We start from the raw sequence: 24,844 nt of genomic DNA on the forward strand, positions 1-24,844 counted from the left end.
TTGGCCCTCTTTTTATTTTTGTGGTGGAAAGAGAGACTTTTGAAAGGAGAGAGGTCAAATCTAGCATTGAGCAGGGTTGTTTCTGTGTGTTCTCTCCAGGTACTCTGGCTTCTTCCTGCAGTCCAAAGACTTACAGTCAGCGGTGTTAGGTTAACTGGTCATCCTACATTCCCCTCTCTGTCTTTCTAATCTATATATTTGATACAAGAAGAGAGCAAAGAAGAGAGAAAGTCTAAATAGCAGCTCTCATCTGTGCATTTGCACTTACTTTACCTCAGCTGGTTCTCTTCGAGGTACTTGCTGATTCTGATCATTTGTCTGTAGTTATGTCTCAGTTTTACTGATATCTCATATAGCCACTACAGTCTGTACCAACAAAGATTGTTCATACATACCAACATATCCTGGTTTGCACTCGGGTACTCCCTGGTGGCATTCGTGTAGGGTGTGTGTGTGTGCCCTTGAAAGCGTGATGGTAGTTTTGGTACAAAATATATCTGTCTCACATCTGAGCCAAACAATTAAGTTTGGCTTTTCAGTTTGTGGGTGTTGCAAACAGTATTCTGCCAAAAAAGATGAACATTAACTGAACTCAGTCTCTACCCCTGAACCTACATGGGTTAGAGGTTAAAGACGTCACTGAGAACATTAAAAAAGTTGAACCTAGGCGAAATAAAAGCACACGTGACGGTCTGCAGGACTGACTCAGTCTCAGAAATCACTCTGTCTGGTTTTAGTGCAACATCTCAAATCACAGACTTTTTACAGCTTCAAACCAGGAGCGCCGTGGGTGTTTGAATGACCAGATATTATATTTGAGCTTAGAATACTTTATTACAACTGACAAAATGTTATCATTTTATAAATGAGTTATATGAAAAAGCTTTATTAATGGCCACCAGTGTTGTTCAAGTTACTTGAAAAAAGTAATTAGTTACTTATTACTGATTACTTCTCCAAAAAAGTAATCCCATTACCTTACTGATTACTTATTTTCAAAAGTAATTAGTTACTTATTGCTAAGTTACTTTTAACTTAGTTAAACTTAGGGGTTTCTCTGTGAAAGTGACATTCCCGTGGCAGCGTGCTCGGTGCTAGCTCAGATTTGAAGTTTAATTTTTCACTGTAGAAAAAAGTTTTCTTCCCACACAGAGTGCACAGCGGACGCTAATGTTTTTGTCACTTTTTACGGACTAAAACTTAAAGTATTGTAAGTACGTCCACGCTTTAAGTGCTGCATGGACGTACTCTCTCCTGCACTCCATATTATCCATTGTTGATCTGCACACATCTGTTGCTGCCACAGGCGTCGCACGCTCGTACGCCATTGTCATGAGACACTCTCACAAACAAAATCACGACGGTTTAGTAACACAGTAACGCAGCGTGCTTAAGGAAAGTAACAGTAATGTAATTACTTTTTTGCAATAGGTAATCCCTTACTTTACTCATTACTTGAAAAAAGTAATGGGATTACAGTAACGTGTTACTGCCCGTCTCTGATGGTGACATAGGGCTCATATTGTTAAAGAAATACAAATAGAGTTTTTGAATGGTATTCATTTCTTTTTTATGTAGCTGCAATAAACCTGCAGTTATGGCGGTGCTCTATTTATATTTATCTGTTATTTTCCGTTTCAGCCTCTCATGAGTGTGGGGTGGAGGGTATGGAGCATTCCACCTGAAGCATGGTGCGTTCACAGGCCGCTGTGTGTTTGTGTTGCATTACACGTCGCAGCCTTCACAGCACCATTGGCTCCACTGGGCTTAGGCTTCTGGGATTTAGGCACGCAAGCACCAGAGACCCAAGAGACAGAGGGAGAAGAGGGGGAGAAACCAGGATGATGGTGTGTGTGTCTGTGTGTGTGGTGTTCTGTCCTTCTACGGGTTGACTCCTCTGTAGAGGTGTTTTGTTAACCTCATCTCTGGGAAGTGAAGTGTATACACTGCAAAATGAACAGATAAAGTGGGAGAGGACTCACACACTCACACCCAAGGCCTTCAACTAGCTTTCCCACGCACACACACACACATCTATAAAATTACCTGAATAACAACTTATCCATTGTTTATTAAATGTTTCCAAGGTGAATGTCAGGCCAGAGCGATGCCATCCAGCTGCTTCTGTCTTTTTGTGTGGGTGCTGCTGTCAGTCGTTTTGCCATTTTGGGCCTTTTTTTGTTTTGGGGGATTATTTCGTGCTGACTGACGGTCTCCCAGCTGGATGCCTTGACCCAAACGTAGGACCATGCCCAACACTATGCTAAAAAACAAAGACAGATCAAAAGCCCCACATGTCTTTGATGAGAGCCGTGCAGCTGCAATCGAGCAAATCAGAGGGAAGAGCTGAAGTGGACTCGATCCAGTTCAGATGGAGGGAGGGAGATGGGGGGCAGGACCTGTTGAAAATGATCAGAGGATGTAGCTCACAGAGAGCTAGAGGGTCGACCGTGAGGCCCAGGGTTCCCTTGAAACAGTGCGGCTTTACCTGAACAAAACATTTCCAGGCTAAATTTGAAGAATTTGCACAAAGAGCCACCTTTAGCAGCAATAACTTGAAGTCATCATTTTCTGACTTTATCAGTCTCCGATCATTGTGGAGGGATTTTGGCTCACTCTTCTTTAGAGGGGTGCTTCAGTTCATTGAGGTTTGCTGACATATTCACGCACAGCTCTCATAAGATCCCACCACAGCATCTCAGTCAGGCTGATGTCCACACTTCAACTGGGTTTTGCAACACATTCTTTTCTTTTTCAGTCATTCTCACTGTAAAATGTAATATTGTGTTTAATTAAAAATATTAAACAGGCTGAACTCAATTTTTATCAATTTGTTATTAGAACTCAATTTAAATAAGTTACCAGTACTTTTTATGCAAAAACGCTGATAAACTCCATTTATTTCAGTTGTCTTAACTTAGAAAAACTAAGTAAGCTGGAAGTTTTGCTTCTCAGTGCGGAAGGATGAAAGATGTGGTTTGAAAATGCCACGTGACTACCGTCCTCCTCCCTCTCGGATCAGTCCGCATGTTCACGGTGCATTTTTTATGGAATATGTTGAGCAAACCTGGAGAAGCGTCAGCTCAAGATATTATTGTTGTCATTGCTGTGGATCTTTACCTGATACACTGACTTGGTGAGTAAATGTTTACTCTTATTCAAACTGATTTGTGGCTTCTCTTAGTTTAGCACCAGGTTTAAAATCTTGCTAGCTAGTTAGCGTTAGCCTAGCGTTGCTGCTGCCGCTGGGCTCATGTTACTTAAAATTAACACCACAGCCTTAAAAACCTTACATAAAACTATGTGGTGAAATTTTCTGTTGATTGTTTGAAATAAATAAGTGAGATAAGAGCCCAGACAAAATTCTTCGGGAGGTGCAGCCGTTAGGGGTGGGGTAGGTGTGGGATGTGGGGGGTGGATAACAGAGCTCTCCGAAAACGTGGAAGCACTTTTGCAAATATGTGATATTTTGATAAATTAAGTAGATATTTGAGCATTACACAGCTACATTGTCGCCTGAAAATATCTTAAAAGGTTATTTTGTGACCCAGAAAGGGTAATCTGGGGAAAAGGAGGATCGCATTTGTCGGCCACGGTTGTCGGAGCCTGTGCATACTTGTAAGCGCGGCAATGGCGGAGGAGCGCCGCTGAAAAACTTATTACTTTTTCTGGGTCACAAAATAAACTTTTAAGATATTTTCAGGCGAGAATGTAGCTGTGTAAATTTCAAATATCTGCTCGATTTATCAAGACATCACATATTTGCAAAAATGCTCCGACGTTTTCGGAGACGTCTATTTTTTTTTTCATGCTTTGTGGCAGCTTTAGAACATCTGTGGCATCTATTAATGTCAAATCTAGCCTTTATTTAACAACATAAGCAAACTCTATGTTACAATGATTGCACAGCCATTAAGGATCAAATCAGTTTCTGAAAAATGTTCTGTTTTTTCTCCCTCTGCTTGCTTCTTACTGTCTTTGAGGCTCGGGACCAGCACTCCTGCTGTTGGACAGAAAGACATCAGTAAGTATTTTGGTTTTCCAATATATTAGCAACTGTCAGTGACATTTATATTAATCAGGCTGAACTTTAATCATACTTTAGATCAGCCTGTTTTACTTATTGTTTTATTTGTGCTTTGGTTTGGGGAAGTTGTTTTTTACTGATCTTTTCCTGTCTTCTGTTATTAGACTTGAGATGTGACTGCACTATGCTGTTGCTGGTGACCACAGTTAATTCTACAAGACTGTGTAAGTAAACAAACAACAACAGTTTGGTCTGCATTTCTTGAAAGATCACATCCCCCAAACTTAGTTTAGAGGGTCTACACTGTATATAGTGAAGTCTGCAAGTTTTCTAACAGCAAAATCTGTTTTGTGCCCAAAATCATTTTGCACATCATTAGAATGAAAGTTATTGGCCATGTTTGCATAGCCCTTTTTAAAATGATGCTTTCATGACATTATTGTGTTGGGTGGTGGTCAGGGCTATGCAGACTGACAATTTGGGACATTGAATGTCACCTCTCCGGTGGGGAGGGAGCCTGAGATTGTCTAAATTGGAGTCTGTTCTATACCAAATGCAGAAAAAAATGTTTTAAGAAAGCAATTAAGTTCATGTTCCAAAAAATATGATTGTTTGCTTGCAGGACAACAGGAGAGACGAGTCCTCCGTCACAGATGGTGTGGTCAGTGAAGATGGTCGCCTGCAGGTTCAAGCTCATTGCATCTCCAACCCATCCACTGCCACTGTACTTAAGGGAAGTTAAAGACTTTCTTCTGCACCTACATTTGGATCACCTCGATCCATGACAGTCATTCAGGCAGTGATGCCTGGACTGGAAACAAGCCATCCTTAAAATAATACAACATTCCAGCTCCTGTGTTGGAATGGAAAACAGATGTGTTGTTTAAATTAGAGACTGCACTTGTGACAGAACAACAAATATTTTATTTTGATTATATAAGTAATGTAAGTACAAAACAAACTGTGGTAGGCCTAAACTTATTTTCAGAATAATTAAATCTGAGACTTTGTTTAAGATAATAACAGTGATGGCAATATAATTGTTTGTTGTTCAGCAGAACATTGTCCAGTATGTTGGCTGTTATACTTTGTTGTGTTTGAAAATAAAAGTTGGGCTGATTTTAACATCATTACAAAAATTGTTGTTAATTATTTTTAATCATATTCAGGTTACCACAAATTGTTTTTTTCATTTAGTTGAACTTAACATGTTTTGTCAGTAGGTAAACAATTAGTATTGTACAGTCAGAGATATCAAGTTATTGTTAATACTGCAGACTTGCAATGTATAAGTTGTCCTAACAGTCATCTTAAGTAAGCTTTACTTAGTTTTTTTGAGGCAACGAGTTTCCATAATTTTTTTGAGTTCTGGGAACTAACACGGCTGTACAGTGTACTCAAAATGAGTAAGTTGCCCTAACTTGGTCATCTTACGTAAACTTGATCCAATTTTTTTGAGTTCTGAGAACAAATGAGCTTGTACAGAGTACTCAAAGTAAATAAGTTGTCCTAACTTAGTCATTTTTAGCTAAGCTTTACTCAATTTTTTTGAGGCAACGAGTTTCCATAATTTTTTTGAGTTCTGGGAACTAATTAGATTTTACAGTGCTGTTGTAGATTTTCTGGTCTGTTTGGGTTTTTTCTGTAATTTCTATGAACATTGCACAGTCTGACCTTGGGGCGACATCCACTCCTGGGAGGACTGTGGTTTGTGTGTTAACACAAACCACAGTCCAGGAAACTGCAAAAAGCACCTGGCTGCTACTTACCCTCTTACTTCCTACAGAAGCAGTAAGGGTGCACTTAGTTTGCTAGTTTCCTAGCTGGACTAGGAAGGGTGACCTTATTTTTACAGGCTTCGGGCAAATCCAAAGTTATTGTTCTCACACGCGGGCGCCGTGGTTCGCACTGTTGTCTCTAAAAAATTAAAGAAGGAAAACTGTCATGTTTGCACCGTTCACTTTTTAACCAAATCTCAACATTATTCAAACAACTGGCAAAGTCGTGTTTCATGTCTTTTCAGCCACTTTTTGCTGAATGGGGACTTCTGTTCTTTCCCAGTTTCTGCAACAGCATTAACCTTTCAAAGAGGAATCAGAAGTTAGATTTATAATCAATAAAATACACACTTGCACATTTTAGTACAGCTAATCAGGAGTGTGACTTGTTGCATGGTGAGTTAATAGCATGACACCAGCGCTTGTGGTTGGAGTTGCTTATATTACTTACAGCAGCGGTGTTTCATAAAGTGGTCGCAGAAAGCGCATGAATCCCTCTGAACACATGATTACCAAAGCAGCTCCACATTGTCAGCATTGCTCAAGATCTCAAACACTGTTCAGCTTTATTGACGTCAGATCTAAGACCCAGGTGGACCACGCATGGCTCAGATTAGTGATACGATTTGCTGACTTTGTGTCTTTGTCTTCAACGCTATCGTTTAAACATGCGCTACTGTGTACATTTCTTTGAATGTACTGGATTTAATTGTACTCTGTCTTGTAAAATACCTTGTACTCTTTTTTTCTGATTAAAAAATACTCTGGTAGCTTTAGTTTGTAGATATTTTCCTTTTACAAACTTAAACCTCTGAGTGACTTATAAAATATGATTTGGCACTGCGTGTGCACACAGGTGTTTTGACTTACGCGCCTTGATTAGAAAGGTTGGAGGTTGGAGGTCGTTCAGATTGGAGTTGTGCAAATCCACATATGCTGGGAATTTACTTTGAGCCAATATGTTCTAATAATAATGATAAATATGTATCTTGTCCAAACAGTAAGCCATTTATATTCCATATTGTGTACAATACAAAAAACATCCGAGTCCTCTTGCCACCAAATTACATCTTAGCACATCACAGATAAACATTTCAGTGAAATGCATACATAATGTCTCCTCTGATTACCTATTTTACTGATTGCTGTTCATGATCTCATCCTTCACACTCTCATGTTGTTTAATGATGATGTCACTAAATAATGAGGTCTGCAAATGTCAGGTTTTAGTGTCATTTGTTAAAGGTTTAAGTTCAGGGTTTTACATGGATTCAGTTTGGCTTCAAAAAGACAAATATTTTATAAAATGATGGTATATTGTTAAATGATTAACACAACATTCATTTTGAAGTCTTCAGGTCTTTTGAAGCATCTTGCTTTATCATCTAGTCTACTCTAAATTAAATCACAATACAACAAACAAACCTGTAAAGAGTACTTGAAAGTAGCTACTGAAGCCCTGAACACATTTGAAAATGAATGAGGTGATAAATTGTGAAGGAAGGGGGGTCATTTTCATAAAGACTTTCATGCATGACTTGTGTTTGCAATAAGAGAAATCTCCCACTTGCTAGTCATTAGGAAGAATGCAAGTTTACAGCACTTCCGCATTGCCCACACTTTTTCTGACTCAACAAATGAATATTCACACTTTCTCTTTCCAGCTCAAACCTTCTGTGGCTCCGTAGTTGCTTAATGCTACATGTTGTCCAAGCCAACATGCAAGTCACTATTTATCAGAGCATGTTACTTCTGCAATACACTAAAATGTGATACATTTCATAGAGTTAGCCATTTCAAATTTTTATATATTCCATTGTTAACACAGAAGTGCTGATCAGTGCTAACTTCAGCCACAATGCTGGTTGTCCACGACCTGACAACAGTACAGACCCTCTGCTGAAGGTCAGCGTGGAGGTGCTTTAACTTTCTGAGCGCATGATGTCAGTCGTTTGGGAGGATGTGAGCAGATGCGGCTAAGAGGTGGCAGAGTGGCAGAGAGTAGGGTTATCACAGTGATGAGTGTTTAATCCAGACACTGTCTGGATGGAAAGAGAAAAAGTTCATCGAACAGACAGAGAGGAAGAGAGAGGAAGACATTATCTGAGCTGTTGAGAGGTGGCGATGAAGGGGGTGAAGGGGGAGGAGGAGCTGTTTGACCTCAAGAAGGACGGCATCGTAATACTGCTCATTACCACTTGTTACATCTGCCAGGTCATTGTGTCCCATCTAGGGTCAGGGCTAGGGTTTTGGTAACGTTAGCATCCACCCCTTTTTATAGAACGCTTGTCAGTACACCCAAACAGGGAAGCTGTAATGCCAAAAGGAATGCATACGATTTCAGATTTTTTCTTATTTAGCCAATGACTTAAAGAAAACTAATCTTAGTAAGGTCTCCAGTGATCTGGTGGATGTTAAGAGGTTAAAAGAGTTGAGCAGTGGCTACGAGCCAACCATTACCAGAGAACATAAAGTCTTTATTAAACGATCTATAGCCTTAGCCAGTGTAAAGAACTTCACCTGGCTTTGTGTTATATTAAAGTTTGGTCTGTAATCTTACAGAAGAATTCTTTGCAGTCTGGTTGTGCGCCATGGCTTGATTGAGATGGGCAAGCAGGGCTTTACAGAGGTATGTGTGGTCTGGGAACTCATAACCCAAGACTCATAAAAGAAGCTCGGGGAACCTGAAGGAAATACACGTCTACTTGTACAGAATAATAGTCTAAAAGTTAATTCTGTTGGAATTTGCCTTTATTAAGGGACATTTTGGTATTCAAACTCTGACCAGTGCCCATTTACTGAATTCTTTCTTACATAGTAAAATCAGCCATGTCTCCTAAAAAAAAATATGTTGCTATACGACTATATAACTATATGCAGTGCTCATTTTTTTCTCATTTTCTCCCTTCAGAAATACCTTACAGTGAGACCGACAGGTGGTTGAAGCCTTATTCACAGCCCATTATTTCAACTTTTTGGCTTCTAAGCTTTCTTTTTTTTAAATCTCAGATTTAGACTCCTTTTTACTAACTTTTGGAAATGACCAAAAGTTACAATAGATGCTTTCAAACATTAACTATATTAAACCTTGAAAACCTCAGTTTTCAAGGTCATTTTTTTGCCCCAAAACTGGCAAGAAAATAAATTACATTTAACAAATGTGCATGTGTTTCTTTCAAAATGTGATTGAGAATCCAGCACAGGTCTGTGGAAAGATGCCTGATAAAACAGGGTGTTCACTTCAAAATCTAGATATGATATCACATTTGAAAGTGTATGCCAGCTTTTGAGCGTTTTGAGTTAGTTAATACATATACTACTATATATACTGATGCTGTGAAGCCACACAGAACACTGGGATATCACAATCCAATGTTTCCTGAGAACTGAGAGATCAATGCTTTCCCGCGTGTGGGACTAATAAAGGTTATCTTTCTTTTGATTTCGCCTGCTAAAGAACTCGGTTTGGCATCCCTCCATGTCCTAGCAAAGCTTTTTGATGCATTAATAACAGTTTTTTTGAGGACCAGTTTTTAGACCTGTGTCTGAAGCTTTAGCAATCAATTATACAGTGACTGGCAGCAACCTCCAGAAACCAATCACAACCAGTCGGAGAATACTCACTTTTCCCTAGTGAAGGTGGTTGCCAACTGGTCTGTAGGCTTGTGTGACTGCTGATTAACACCTCCTGAATCATCCTCTGCAGAGATTTACTCACAGATATGAGGCTGGAATTCATCTTCCAGCAAGATGCAAAAATTAGAATAAAAAGCAAACAAAAAGTACATATGGAATACAACTATTATTTCAAATATTTTTATACACCAGTTTATTCACTGACACTACACTGTATGAAAATGATATTCATAAGTGTCTTGAAATTAGAGATAAAATATGAACTCGGGAAAAAGTGTTAGTGTCATTATCATTGTTTATAAAACATTATTCTTTATTTATTATTTTCTTCTGTCTTTATTTTGGCAAAATCTTGTTGTAAAATTGCCGTTTTGCTGTATTTCACAAAAGTAAGTGTAATACGTTAAATTCAGCCTTCACATTTTCCCTAAATAATTTACCAAAATAAAATTAATCATGATTAGATACCAATTTCTAACCTGTTTTGGGTTTTTTCCCCTTTTTTGGGAAAATGAAAACAACTAAGGATCACATCTGTTTGTTTTAGAAAAACAAAACATTTTAGACTCAACATGTACATGTATATGACGTCTTGGGACACTGAGGGGTGCAGACAGTACACAGCTCGGGTGGTTATGAGAAAGCCTATTTCTGTAAGGTGAAGCTATGACTTGAGATATGAGGCTGAGGTGGAAGTGGTAGGGTCAGGGCATCCAGACTGATGCCATTTTCTCACATATCTTAGACTGTGTGTGTGTGTGTGTGTGTGTGTGTGTGTGTGTGTGTGTGTGTGTGTAGTATATCTCCCTGACCTGTCTGGCCTGGAGGTGGTGTGTTTGTGTGATAAGCCACTTTCCCTCCTCTCAGCGTCCTCACAGTTAGATGTTCATCCAAAACATTCCCACAAAGGCACAGGAGCTTTTTGCAGCTCTGCTTCCCAACTGTAAGAATGATTAATGATGAGCATGGCTCGAGAAAGTCTGCAAGTTAGTTCAGGCTGGATACTCGAGTTGCTGCTTGCATCATGCGGCTGACTCTCCTTACTCTTCTTACTTCACCAGCATCCTCCTGTAGGCTCCAAGTAAATGTTTGTTCAAGACTCACTAATTTCTATGTGTATCATATTTGCACTGAATGATGATCTAGGAGGGGGGGGGGGCAGGAGCCGGTTTAGCAAGCAACCCATATACCATAAAGTTTAATGCAGAGGACTGTTCAAATCCACCCTGAGGCCATTTACTGTCTCCTTCATCAATGTGTATTTGTAAAATGAAATATTGCTTGTTTAGCTCACTAAAGAAGCCTTGTTGTTTTTTCCGCTAGGTACCTCGCCAAGCTGTCATCAGTGGGGAGCATCAGGGACGAGGAGACGTGCGAGAGGTTACGAGGCCTGATCCAGAGACAGGTACTCCACTCAAGTTACTGTCTTTGTAGTAATAAGTTACTAAGTCAGTTATGAAGTTACAAATGCACTTCAGTGGGGGGGCTTATCAAGATCCTGTAGAGCAGGAGTCTCAAACTCCAGTCCTCGAGGGCCGGTGTCATGCAACTTTTCCATGTGTCCCTGGTGCAACACACCTGAATACAATTAGTAGGTCATTAGCAAGAGTAGAGAACTTGACTGCATGCTGAGGTGGCAACCCCTAACCCTACCTACTCAAGTAAATTTAAGTAAATATATGTATTTGGAAACATATACTTCTAAAATACTTTTATTGCACCATGTTCATTCACTCATGAGCTGCTGTAACATGAATCAAATGGCTGAATTGCCAACTCAGCATGCATTCAAGTTCTATACTCTTGCTAATGACCTACTAGGTGTGTTGCAACAGGGACACATGGAAAAGTTGCAGGACAGCGGCCCTCGAGGACTGGAGTTTGAGACCCCTGCTGTAGAGGCTTTTCTTTGCACCAGAGTCGTGGCAGTGGTCTTTTTTGATTTAAATAAAATGTTTGTAGGAGTCGTTCGAAAGGTTTAAAAACTTGTTTGTTTTTCACTATAAAAAGTTATATTCAGCCAAGTTGACCTGTCCATCAGTGTCTATCAGTCCACACTCGAAACTCCAATATCAGTATGGATATATTTAAAGAGCAATACTATCCATACAGGGCAAACATATTTATTGCACCAGCCTACAAGCATGGCTTCCTAAGGCTGTAAAGTTGGCCATTTTAACATGGATTGAATCATTTTTAGGGACTGAATCATTTTTGGACCCAGCCTGAAATGTCCATGGAAGGACCTCCAGAGGAATTTCAACTTGCATCACTGAGGGTTGCAGCTTAGATGATTTTAACAAGCATATAACTCCTTAATCATGAAAAAGAATTTATAAACTACTGCTATCAGTCATTTTTAAGGTTTGATAGTGCAGACTAGTAAAACCAAGCTGTTAATTCTTGAGTTCTACATTCCAAAGAATTTGAGTGTAAAAAAATTAGAAAGTGGTTTTGTTTGAGGATTGTTAGCTCGTTGGTTTTTTGATGTCAGATGTTAGCAGAACGAGAGTTCATAGATGAGTCCTTGGAAGATTCAGAAACCAGGGCCTTGCACATCAACACCATATAGCCCATCACCAACAACAACAAGCTAGGGCTACCGTGTTACTCGATATGGTAGCATCTACAGAATGAATCAAAGGCGTCTAGGCTACATTATAACATTGTTAGCAACATCTATGGCATTTGGTTGACTGCTTTGTCAGATATTTAAACTGATATGTGGTGATATTATTTGTTCCAGCCACTTGTAGCTGTTGTTGTGCCCTCCTCTGTTCCATATCCAGTTAAGCTTTGCTGATTTGTATGCACTGCCTGCCATGAAAAAAAAAGTTTCTCGTGGTAAGCTATCTTGATTGTTTACGTTCGGTGTAGTGAGTCTTGGACACTCCAAGCTTGGAAACTGTAATCCTCAACTTGGAAAATTACAACCTGAGTTGAACCCACAGACATGCACACTGAGCGGTTACCTGTGGTCTATCCTGCCTCACCAACAACATAAAGGGTCCATTTCCAAAATTAAATCCAAGAGGTCATCTAAAACAAAACTGAATACATTTACAAAACTACATATAGAGTATAGAAGTTTACATATGTTAAAGAAAACCATATGGTAAAATGGCCTGTATTTATATAGCGCCTTTCTGGTCCCTAAGGACCCCAAAGCGCTTTACATATCCAGTTATTCACCCATTCACGCACACATTCACACACTGGTGATGGCAAGCTACGTTGTAGCCACAGCCACCCTGGGGCACACTGACAGAGGCGAGGCTGCCGGACACTGGCGCCACCGGGCCCTCTGACCACCACCAGTAGGCAACGGGTGAAGTGTCTTGCCCAAGGACACAACGACCGAGACTGTCCGAGCCGGGGCTCGAACCGGTAACCTTGCGATTACAAGGCGAACTCCCAACTCTTGAGCCACGATCGCCATATGGGTAACAATATGGACAAAATTTTGCCATGATAGTTGGAACTCATAGGATCATGGAACTTAGAGGTAGTAAAGTTAGCATGTTGATATGTCTCACTAAGTACTTCCCCTTTGGGGAATGTCAGTGTAAAAATCAGTGGCAATGCAACATTGCCACTGATTTTTACACTGACATTCCCCAAAGGATGACTCCTATTGACTTAGGTAATCCCCAGACATTTCCTGTAGTGCCACCAGCAATCCCAAACGTTCCATTATCCAGGGAAATATCTCCACATCTACTGGATATATTGGGACATAATTTTCTACAGACATTCCCAGGTCCCAGACATGACTTTGCTGATTCCCTGACTTTTCCTCTGGCGCCACCTCAAAGTTGACATTTGTGGGTTGGGGTGAAATTTTCTTGACAAGTTTTGGATTGGTTACAATGAAATTTGCCCTTCAGGAAAATTTACAATGGAATGTAATTCTGATGATCCTCTTACTTGTCATGAGGCCCCTCCATCAGGTCAAATCTAATTTGTCTTGTATTTTAGTTTCTGACAGAATACAGGTATTACATAACTACAAGCATACCAACAACCTAAATTATTAGAGTGCATGCAGCATAGGTGTTATAATGTATTATGCTAATACTGAGAGTTTGAGCATATAAGCATCATGAAGTGCCTAAACAGGTAGTAACAACAGACCATATTTAAAAGATGGAAGTAGGGCTGGGCCATATCATACCATTATACCGGTATTACTGTAAAGGTAATACCGGTATAATGTTGGGCAACGATAAAAAAATTAAAATATCGCAACAGAATGTGGGTAAAACACACATGCGCAGTGCCTTTGTTTTCATACACACATGCTCCTGTGTGTCCACTACAGGTTCAGATCTGTAAGCGCAGCGTGGAGGTGATGGATGCGGTGCGTCGTGGAGCCCAGCTGGCTATAGATGAGTGTCAGTTTCAGTTTCGCAACCGTCGATGGAACTGCTCCACTCTGGAGTCGATGCCTGTGTTTGGGAAAGTGGTCACGCAAGGTAAGATTATCCACTGCAGCGATTCCAGAAGACACTTTAACGGCAGACAACACTAAAGCTGGTCTATAATACTAAAACAGGTTTATCTGTTCTGCATTTACAAAACTGCAACATAAATAACTCATCATGTTTTATATACTGTGAAATGTTTGAGCTTGTTTCCATTTATATTGGCTCCAGCGTATTAATGTCTGGGCCCAATTCTTTAGATTTTAACACACTTTTGTGTGTATACACACACAAAACATACACTTTATCTGATCATTCAGAAGTCCAAGCTCTTTTCATTTGCATAATGACACAATGTGACTATGTGTGCTTGTGTTTATGCTTGTGTGTTAGGCACCCGTGAAGCAGCCTTTGTGTATGCCATCTCAGCAGCCAGTGTGGCGTTTGCGGTCACGAGGGCCTGCAGCAGCGGGGAGCTGGAAAAATGTGGTTGTGACCACAATGTACATGGAGTCAGTCCAGAGGGTAGGTCTCTCTCACTCTTTTACACAAACACACACTCAGAAAAGGAAACACAAGGGCCAACTGATCCTGTACAGTTTAATGCAGAAATAAGACTATATAATATGAAAATTGTTTTCCAAGCAGACATAACTGTCAGACTGTTAATGATGACATTTTAAAGCCACCCCACACACATTTCCACATTAAATTATAAGTTTATAGAGAATAAAAACTGACTGAAAAATAGCTTGTGGTATAGTATCAGTGCAACATTTAAAAGCTGGAGGCCTTACAATGACCGTTTCTTGTCTCTGTGTTAATATCCTTTATTAGGGTTCCAGTGGTCAGGCTGCAGCGATAACATTGCATATGGAGTGGCCTTCTCTCAGTCCTTTGTCGATGTGAGGGAGAGGAGTAAAGGCCAGTCCTCCAGTCGGGCTCTCATGAATCTGCACAACAACGAGGCCGGCAGAAAGGTAATCCACTGCTGTTGATAAAGAGCCGTGGCTTATGTTCAAATTATTTGAAACAATCAAGTCATTCAAGATAACAGAAAAAGCTTGAAGCTTGAAACCTTGAATTTATTTACAGAAGATCCAAGGTCAACTCTCAAGTAGATGAGAAGCCTCAAGTTATAAGAGACGCATTCCCAAGTCAAGTCTCCAGTCATTCAAAGGATCAAGATATTATAAAAAGTAGTTTTTACCTTTGAGGGGTTTTAGGGGTTTGATGTCCATTACAGTCAAATCTTAAGTCCTTTGAGACAAGTCCATCTAGGTCAGGTTTTAACTTCTTGAGAATAAGTTTAAATTGAGTGTTAAGTCAGTAGTGACAGGTCCAAGGTGTAACTGGACACACATGTAAGACAAGTCACAATTTTTTTTAGTTGAAAGGTTTTTAGTCCTTCAGTTAAAAAAAACTAGTCAGGATTATATTCATTAAAAACAGGCTTAAGCCAAGTTGTGATCAAGTCGCTGGTTATTCAAGACAAGTCCAAGTGTCACACCATATGTGACAAGTCAATGTCAATTCTCAAGTCAGCCTAGAGTCAAACCCACAGTCCTCAAATCATGTCACAAGTTCTTTAAGACAAGTTTAATGTTGTTGTTGATGTTAGTAGTCTAGTCCAGCCATTCGAGAAAAGCCAAGTGAGCATAACCAAATAGAAAGTTAAGCCCAAAATTATAAGAGATAAACCCTTGAATCAAGTCTCTAGTAATTCAATTTGCCCTTTTGTAGGGTTGCACTGTATTAATTTACAGTCAAGTTTTACATTCTTTGAAAAAAACATCAAGTCTGGTCTTCAGTCATTCAACATATGTCCAAATTAAATCTGAAGTTACTGAAGAGAGATCTAAAAAAATGTGAGAAAACTAAAGGACAACACAAATTATTTGAGACAAATGCAAAGTCAGGTATCAAGTCATTTAATAGAAATACGAGTCAAAGCTCCTTTTTTGTTTTAGGTGTTACTGAGAGCAAATTCAGTGTTGTAGAAACAGATGTTGGCATCCAGATCTGCTGCTTTTAAAGCTGTTTCAGCAAACCAAATGTTCTTTGCAATCCTTGCAGGCCATCCTGTCTCACATGCGCGTGGAGTGCAAATGCCACGGCGTCTCAGGCTCCTGTGAGGTGAAGACCTGCTGGAAAGCCATGCCACCATTTCGCAAGGTGGGCAACATCATCAAGGAGAAGTTTGACGGCGCTACCGAGGTAGAGCAGCGGAAGGTGGGCACGACCAAAATCCTAGTTCCTCGCAATTCCCAGTTCAAACCTCACACGGATGAAGACCTGGTCTACCTGGAACCAAGTCCAGATTTTTGCGATTACGATCCACGCACACCAGGGATGCTGGGCACGGTGGGTCGCCAGTGTAACCGAACGTCCAAGGCCATCGACGGCTGTGAGCTGATGTGCTGCGGCCGTGGCTTCCAGACACAGGAGGTGGAGGTGGTGGACAGGTGCAGCTGTAAGTTCCACTGGTGCTGTTACGTCAAATGCAAACAGTGCCGTAAAATGGTGGAGATTCACACGTGCCGGTGATGGAGGTAGAGGCACAGAGGGAACTGCTGATAGACAAAAAAATGCCCCGTACTCCTGATCGGCTAAAGGAAAGAGGGAGTAGGGACGACTTGTTTAGTTCCTTCATATCCTTAAATCATCCCTGCTATTCAACAGACACAGACTGATTGCCTGAGAGGTCAAAGGTCATCCGATCCTTTATTTTTTTTGCCACCTTAGTGGACATCAGTAGATTAGGCATGGGATTTCCTATAAAGCTACAGTCTGTTTGTTTCTTCTCAAGTAGAGAGCATCTTTCAGTTCCTGACTCGCTCCCTCACGGTCATATTTGGTTTGTCATTGATCCTTATTTTTGTAATGTTTAACTTATTTGTTGAGAGTTTTGCTGAGGGGGTTGACAGGGGCAGTTATAGAAGGACTACAGACAAACCGACGAGTGGAGATTATCATGGACAAACTAGACAAACGGCTAGGCAGTTCGGGGGGTTGGGGGTTGTGTTAAGGAGGAGGGTTGTTGGCCGTCAGCCCTTGTTGCTGCTGCTGCTGCTGCTGCTGCTTCAGGGACTCACTTGGAGACAAAAATGGAGACTGCGAGTCTGTCACAGGACAGGCTCAAACAACAAAGAGGAACACTTTGTGAATTGCTTTCTGAGTGTACATGGCTGCGCTGAGGCTCATTTGCCTCTGAGTCGCTTATTTTGCCCTCCGCAACACCCTGATGCTGCTCTACTCACTCATCCAGTGTCTTCCTACCAACAGGAGGACGATGACGGACGTACGAAAGCCACTGTCAGCTGTGTCCTGTTTTTTCAGAAGGCAGGTGATGGGCATCGGTCAAACAAAACACTCACACCTGCATTCACCCACAGCTGCTACCCACAAACACACACCAGAAAGCTTCCATGAAAAACACTTTCTACGTCAGCTTTGGCGCATGTCCTCAGCATCACCCTGTGTGCTCGTTTGGGAATCGATGCGGGTTCTGACTTTCTGCTGCACGCTGCCATCTGCCAAATGCTAGTCAGCTTAATGCAAACAACACACATTCAAGTTAATACACAGTGACATCCATGCATTTCCAAACAGACATAATGTAAATACACATTCAGACATACAAAGAAAGGGGTCTGCCAGAGGGTTGCCGAGCATGTTCATCACACATGATGACTGAAGCACTTTCTCTCCAAGCGCACATAGAGCCCTCGCCCTACAGCAACAAACACAAAATCACATAACCAAGTGTTCCCTGTTCCTTTCCTAACACGCACACACACACACACTACACACACACAGTTTCCCATGCCACTTTCAGGACCCTACTGTCATCTTGTACCACCATCATAAAGCCAAGCTTTCCTATAATAACTTACTATCATCATAGAGACATACTGTAGATCTGTAAAGACTTATACACTGAAGACTATACTGCCTATGAATGTATGTTAATAATGAATATATGCTGTGTCAAAAAAAGGCTTTTGTCGCTTTTTGTTATAAAACACGTGTGTGTGTGTGTGTGTGTGTGTGTGTGTGGGAGAGAGAGAGAGAGAGGCAGATATAATGGACAAGAAGATGGAAAGTAAAAGAGTCTCCACCACCAACTCCAAACACACATACACAGAGCTCTGCTGACAGACATACACATATTTCAATAAAATCACCCATTTCCCGTGTCTTTCAGCTGCATTATTATGTGGCCACAGTTTGCACTGTGCAGTATTTTGTGTGTGTGCATGCGTGTGTGTATGAGTGTGTGAGCAGTACACCCTGAGATGCTTTCCTGCACCCCTGACACCTATAAACACAGTTTATGCACCATATATCAGCACTTATGCTACATCAACCAAGGATGTATTTCCTGCAGCGTGGGGAAGGCAGTTTTGGGAAGAACCAGAGCAACTGCTCAGATTTCAAAGCCCGTCTGATTGGGTTTGGGCTGAAGAAGGAGCACAAGCAGGAACACCAGGCTAGAACAGGGATTATAGTGAAATGCAGACCACATGGCATATGCTTTTTTTTCCTCCTTCTATCAGTATCATGCTACCCAACTGCACCCTTCCAGCTCTGGCTTGCTTGCTCGTTTTTCTCCAATATCGTTGACTTAACACTGGTCCCACTCAGCGCTCCACTCTGCCGAAAACGTAACTCTAACCACTCTCGGATCTGTCCTTCATTAAGCCACTGTGATGGCCCACATGAGGTAGGTGTTGGTGGCCACACTGATTGTGAAAGTCTGCAACCATATTTGTGTGTGTGTGTGTGCGATAGTGACATGTACTGTACAACGAGCCAGCCAGAGAACGTTAATGCTTCTTGTGGTTTGCTGCGGTTGTGGCAGAGACAAGAGGCTGACAGTGGGGGTTTTACCACTTAATCTGTGTACACTAGAGAGTCTGTCAGAATTAAAATGCAACAAATCTGGATTTATGAGCACTGAGACATAAATGTTTACACTAACCATAGCTGACATATTAGACTAATACCTAGCATACCATCCACACAAACATTTAACAGGCCATAACCAACCTCCCCAAACAAAAAGAGGCACTCACTGTCGAATACACACACCTTTCATAGACATGCAATGAGACATGCGTTCATCCACTGAATGACTGAAATCCTCATCATGTCTCTCCGGACCTTCAGCTTATCAGTTCCCCTTGCACTTGCGCTAGTTTGTGTGCCAGAGGAGAAAAATAGTGGCGCATCCTGCAGCTTGGATATTGACATTACAATTTTTTTTTATTGCACAAAAGGACAACAGCGCAATGGTAAAGTGCAAACTGCGTCCACAACAGAATCAACCTCATTATGCTGCTGACACATCTTCTGTGCCTGCTAACGCTAAGCTAGCCAAGAACCCAGAGTGATGTTAAAGCCGTTGTGTTCTGTGTAATATGTGTAATACATTACTGTTTTTTGAGTAATGGCCCCAACACTGATCACAAGGGGAAATACCTCCAACACGCTAAATCTGAATCATTAGGTTTTTATCAATTCCCGTCCCTAGTGAGTAGGCCATAAACTCTATGGGCAGAATGAACAGTGACACTTATCAGCTAAGCAACAACTACTAAAATACCAGAATTTTACTCACCAAAAGTGAAGTGCAGCTCTCTTGAACAAGCTGTACCACACAGCATTTCACCACAAAGTGAACTGGCCCAAATCAATGGAGGCGAGGCCTAACTACAGCTCCACGTGTTGGGACACCTCTCAGTCAAAGTGGTCATATATCCAGTTATATTAAAAAGTAATTTTCCTGTACCAGCCACGTTTTTTTCTGAAATGTACTATCAGATTTTGATCTATGTGGAGAGAGTCTGAGTGGCACGCACAGCCCCAGTATTCTGATTTTGGACAGATTAGAGTCATTTGGGCTTGGCCTTGTAATTACATGTTAATGATTTATCACTACTGCTTCTAGTAGATACAGGCACTTGTAAAACTTAAGAAAACAATATCAAACTATCATTGTTATTTTTGCTGTGGATTATGAGGACAATGTGGGCTATCCGCTCACTTAAATACCAAAATCCAAACTGTAATTAAATTATCCATCTTACACATGAGACAAAGAGAGTGAAAGGAAGAAAGAGACATGAGCCACACCGACATATCAAAGGACAGAGAGCGGCTTGCTTCTCTTTACTTTCAGGGTCAATCCCAACCAAGCCTCCTGCTTATTAATTTATAAAGATTGCTGTGAAATTGTAGCTTCATATGTCAGATACTTTTCAAGATATATATTTTCTTTGAAAATAATCTATCTACCTATCTTCAGGCCTTTCTTTCACACGTTGATAAAGGTAATTCTGTTAAATATGCGAATTCAGTAAAAGCATACCTGGATAGAAAAACACAGAGAACACTATGAGTCATGGACTGGCCTCCCCAGAGCTCAGACCTGAACATTACTGAAGCAGTGTGCGATCATCAGCAGAGCAAAGAAGAGCGTTGAATGTCCTTCAGAAAGTCTGGAGAACTATTCCTGAAGGCTACTTAAAGAAATTACAAGAAAGCTTGCCTAAGAGAGTTAAGGCTGTGTTGAAGAATAAAGATGATCACACCAAAAATTGACTTTCACGCTTGTTATAGTTGTACAAACTCTGTTTTTTCATATATACTGTATTTCCACGTTTCAAAAAATTGCTGCACTCATTTCCCATTTTCCGTGCAAAACATAAAGAAGTGAGGGTTGCTGCAACCCTCACTTCTTTTGGTATCTATAGTAGGGTGCAAGAGTCTTGCACCCTACTATAGATACCAAAATTACAACTATTGAGTTGGTTCTTTTCATTTACTGCGAAAGTGAAATTTTGTCATTTCAAAGGCATTATTAAAAATGGCTTTTGTCAAAAATGGTCAAAAACATAACAGAATATCAGGTAAGGATTTGTTCCGAGGCTGCTGTGTGGGATCAAATCAACTGGATAGTGAACAAAGTTTCCTTAGTTATGGAACCAAGCCTGGGAATTCTGAATTAGCTCTGGCTCTCTGCAGACACGGTGTTAGCAAGATTAAACAGCATACTAAAGGGACAATGTCTTGCATCTCTGGGGAGCTCTATCAAATTAAATTTGGAATATATTCATGTATTCATCCCAATGCATTTCTTTTCCAACACTTCCTCCCTCAGACAGCTCCATTTACCACTCAGTTACCTACGCACGTTAAAGGTTAAAGCCTGTTAAAAGTTTGCTGTCTTTCTCCATCAGTCTGTGTTGTGAGCGTGCAAAGGGTTAACTATGCAGGTTGGCTGGATATTAATGCCACTCGCTCAGAGAACCCAGGAGAAGGCTGGCTTTAGCCCAGGGCCCAGCCCTCCCAGGCCTCTCTCAAACTCCCAGATCTCTTCAGCATACTTCTCATATTAAAAGAAAACAAGTTACACAAATGAGACAGATGGTTCTTGTTTATGATGACAGTTGCAGTTCTTTCTCCTCCTGCCCTCCTCCCCTCATGTTCCCTCTCGGCTTTCCTCTTAGTGTCTCCAGTGTTTTTTGCTGTGAAACGGCCACGTTGTGCAACACAAGAAGAGCGTTTGTTAAAACCATGCTGGTGGCCACTGAGACACCAGCATCAGTGTTTTACATCTGACACTTCACATTAAAAATGTGTGTGCTGTATTCTACCTGCCTACTGCTTGGGAGTCCCAAACAAATCGAGTCAATCGAATGATAGAAAATCCTGAATCTCCAGTAAAGTTTTCCATGAAATATGCTCTTAGCATCTCACTGGGGATTTTAAAAAGAAAATCAGAACACCCTTAAAGTCCTGGAAACCACATAAACCGCTAAGACCTATAACTTCTGGTCTGTGGTATGACAGCCCAGTCTCATGTTAGTTCATGAAATATGACATTTATATAATTTAATGCACAGCTCCACATTGGGGGGGGAAACAAACACAGCATATCAGCACAAACACCTCATACCAATTGTCATGCACGGTGGTGGAGGGGTCATAACTTAGGCTTGTTTTGCAACCACAGGATCTGGGCACTTTGCAGTCACTGAGTCAACCATGAACTCCTCTATAGGCCATGTGTCTGAAAGCTGAAGGGTTGGCTGAAATTGGATCATGGAACAGGACGATAATCCCAAACAAATCAGCAATCAGACGTTTTATAGTGAAACCAGGCTGAATTTAAAGGCCTCAAAACACAGATGGAGAGGGGTGTAGACTGAAACAAATGCTTTTGTTTTATTAATTATCCATGACTAAACAGACATACGTAATGTGTGTCACATCCTCTCAGCGCTTAGAAGTGAGGGTGTATTCAACATGAGGTGCCAGGGAAACTAGATAGTAATAATAATAATAAAAAAAAACAGGGATAAACAATCTAAATAAAATTCTGTAACTGAATATTTTGTTGTAAATACTTTTTTTGAAGCTTGATTAGCGATCCAGGTTCTACACATCTAGTTTTTAATAGTGCAATTCAACATAAAAACGTAATGGAGGGTAAGTAAAAACCAAGTGCGACCAAGGGTTTTGGACTCGTGCTGAGGCATTTATAGTGAAATTTAACACGGCCTATTTCTCACATGCAAAAATTATTTAGATCGTAGTAAAATTCCAAACAGCGAGTTAAGATCTTTCAGATTACAATTCATCCCAGAGTGGACCGATCAGATAAGGAAACATCAGAGAGAGGAGTGAAAGTGAACAGCATCTCCCCCACTGAGATGGTGGATCAGACTGTTGATGGGGGCTTTAGCTGACACAGCTTCATCTCTGGATGCTGGTATGGAGGATCACTGAGTCTACTCCTGCACACATACTTTCTATGTGTGGTTATAGCCATATGTCTGTCATCAGCTTAACTGCGAAGAACTTTCCCTTAACACCTGGACACTGAATACACATATTCCCAAAACCAAAGCTGCCTGTGTATGCGGGCGAAAGAGGTTAGAGTGTGTGTGTGCGTTACATGTATCTATTAACTAACAGCAACCCACCGTGTCAAAATAATCCTTGCGGTGACCAGTGGTAGCCTCACCTGATGGCTGCCTGGCTGTCAGACACGTATTTCACTCACACAGGGCGCCTAAGAATTTTAAAGACCTTTTAAAAACTTCTAAATGCGTTGATGTCCGTGTCCAAATGAACAGAAAGGTAAAATGAAAGTGCTGTATTTAGACGGTGACGTACTTTGCATAGTTTTGCCTCTGTACACAGCCGCAGTGAATTTCAAATCAAATAGTCAAGATGTGACTGAAGTGAGGACTCCAGCTTTGATTTAAGGGGTTTAAAAGTATTGCATTAACTTTTCAGGAATTACAGACACCTTTATACACAGTGCCCCATTTTTAGAGCCTCACAATTAATTGGACCATTGACAGACAAGGAATGGTTGGTCAGTCAATGAGGTCTGTTCCAAATACAGTATTCATTATATTCCATGACAAATTAAGCAGATAGAAGATCAGGACTTAATTCCAAGTGTTAAACCTGGATTTGGTAGCTGTTTCGTAGTCCAAAGAGATGTTGAAGAAAGTGAAGGAGAACATCATTAGGCTCAAAGACCAAGACATTAACAAGAAAGAAATCAAAAACTTTAGAAGTGTCCACATCAACAATGTGGTACACTCTTTAAAAAAAACAAACGGGAAATGCGCTGGCCAACTCAGCCAGTCCTAACGGCTCCGGAAGACAGCATAAGATTATTTTGTTGGTTCTTGTTTAAGAAAATTTCAACATCTAATAATGATCTACTGATCCAAGTCAAGTCAAGGACAGTCTTAAGGAAGTCGACATAACATTATCAAAGTGATGAGAGAGATGCATTCATGAATGGAAATAAGGGGGGGGGGGGTGGTTACAAACCACTAGTTACACTCAAGAGCAGGAAGGCCAGGTGAGACTTTACCAGAAATATATCTAAAAGAGCCTGCAGAGTTCAAGAAACAAACAGATACTTTGCCTGAAAAAAACCCCAAGTCAAAACATCCACCTGGCCAGCCCTAGGAAAAAAACTGTGAGCGATCGATAGAAAAAATAAATTTGTACCTGAGTGTAAGAGAAAACTTAACTCTGTCACATTGGTTAACTGTTTTTGAATCACTTTATGAGACACTAACTGCATTTTTTTTTTTCTTGGACTGTGAATCCAGAGTACCAATCATTCAGTTTGGGAAGCAGCAATGATTCCTGGCTGCATGAATGGTAACACTATGAGTCATGGATCAGCTGGTTGTCTTTTGGTCTCTACCCAAAGCTTATGGCCATAGCTGAAGTTATGCACATTGATTTACTACTAAACTGACTGCGACACCAGCCTATCTGCCAGTCACCTGCATCACTCTGCCCCTACTAATGAACAAGAGATAGTTCAATGAATGAAAACCTATCTTCTTCATCCTTTAGCAGATCCCTATATTTAAGCAATTTCTCTCAGACAGTCCTACAACATTCCCTAAAATGTACTGTGCTATAAGGAGGGAGGTTCAGTGTAAGTGGGGTCAACACTAACTGCACAGTGATTTTTCTAGGTGTGGCCAAGCACTCCCAATGCTGGGTAACTGTAAGCTGCATCAGTTAGTGTCTGGCACTGAGCAAGGATGACAATCTCTTTATCCAGTACAAACAGCTTTTTGATGGAATAAACCCAAGTGCAGAGGGCCACTTCCCCCACATGATTTATAACACGGCTGGCGTAAAAATAGACCCCACACTCTCCACCCTCAGTTTTCTCTCAGCATCCCCCTTCTACCTGCCGGAGAGCAATTACACCAAACCTGCACCTCGGGGTGTACCCCAGCCAACATCCACATAAAAAAACCACATTGTGTTTTGTGTGTTGGAAGCGGCTCCGGACACTGAAACAACACAAACTGTCAAGCGTTCAGTACTGAGTCCTGTGGCTTCAGCCAGCACTGGAGAGTTATTTCCATGCGCACACACACACATTTCGCACACATGGCCTCATACTGTATACAGCTGAG

General features: G+C 40.9%; 1 protein-coding gene across 1 annotated transcript in view; it reads left to right on the plus strand.

The window, feature by feature from the left end:
• The window catches only part of wnt4 (wingless-type MMTV integration site family, member 4), a 32,680-nt gene extending 12,268 nt beyond the window's left edge, over positions 1–20,412 (plus strand). The window contains exons 2-6 of the mRNA XM_031748493.2: positions 10,765–10,846; positions 13,763–13,916; positions 14,259–14,390; positions 14,703–14,845; positions 15,942–20,412. Of these exons, the coding sequence (XP_031604353.1) occupies positions 10,765–10,846; positions 13,763–13,916; positions 14,259–14,390; positions 14,703–14,845; positions 15,942–16,412 (982 nt within the window). The 3' untranslated portion in view covers positions 16,413–20,412. The remainder of the gene's footprint in view (positions 1–10,764; positions 10,847–13,762; positions 13,917–14,258; positions 14,391–14,702; positions 14,846–15,941) is intronic.
• Positions 20,413–24,844: the final 4,432 nt, after the last annotated feature.

This window comes from Oreochromis aureus, linkage group 5 (genome assembly GCF_013358895.1).
Source record: "Oreochromis aureus strain Israel breed Guangdong linkage group 5, ZZ_aureus, whole genome shotgun sequence".
Classification (NCBI taxonomy): Eukaryota; Metazoa; Chordata; class Actinopteri; order Cichliformes; family Cichlidae; genus Oreochromis; species Oreochromis aureus.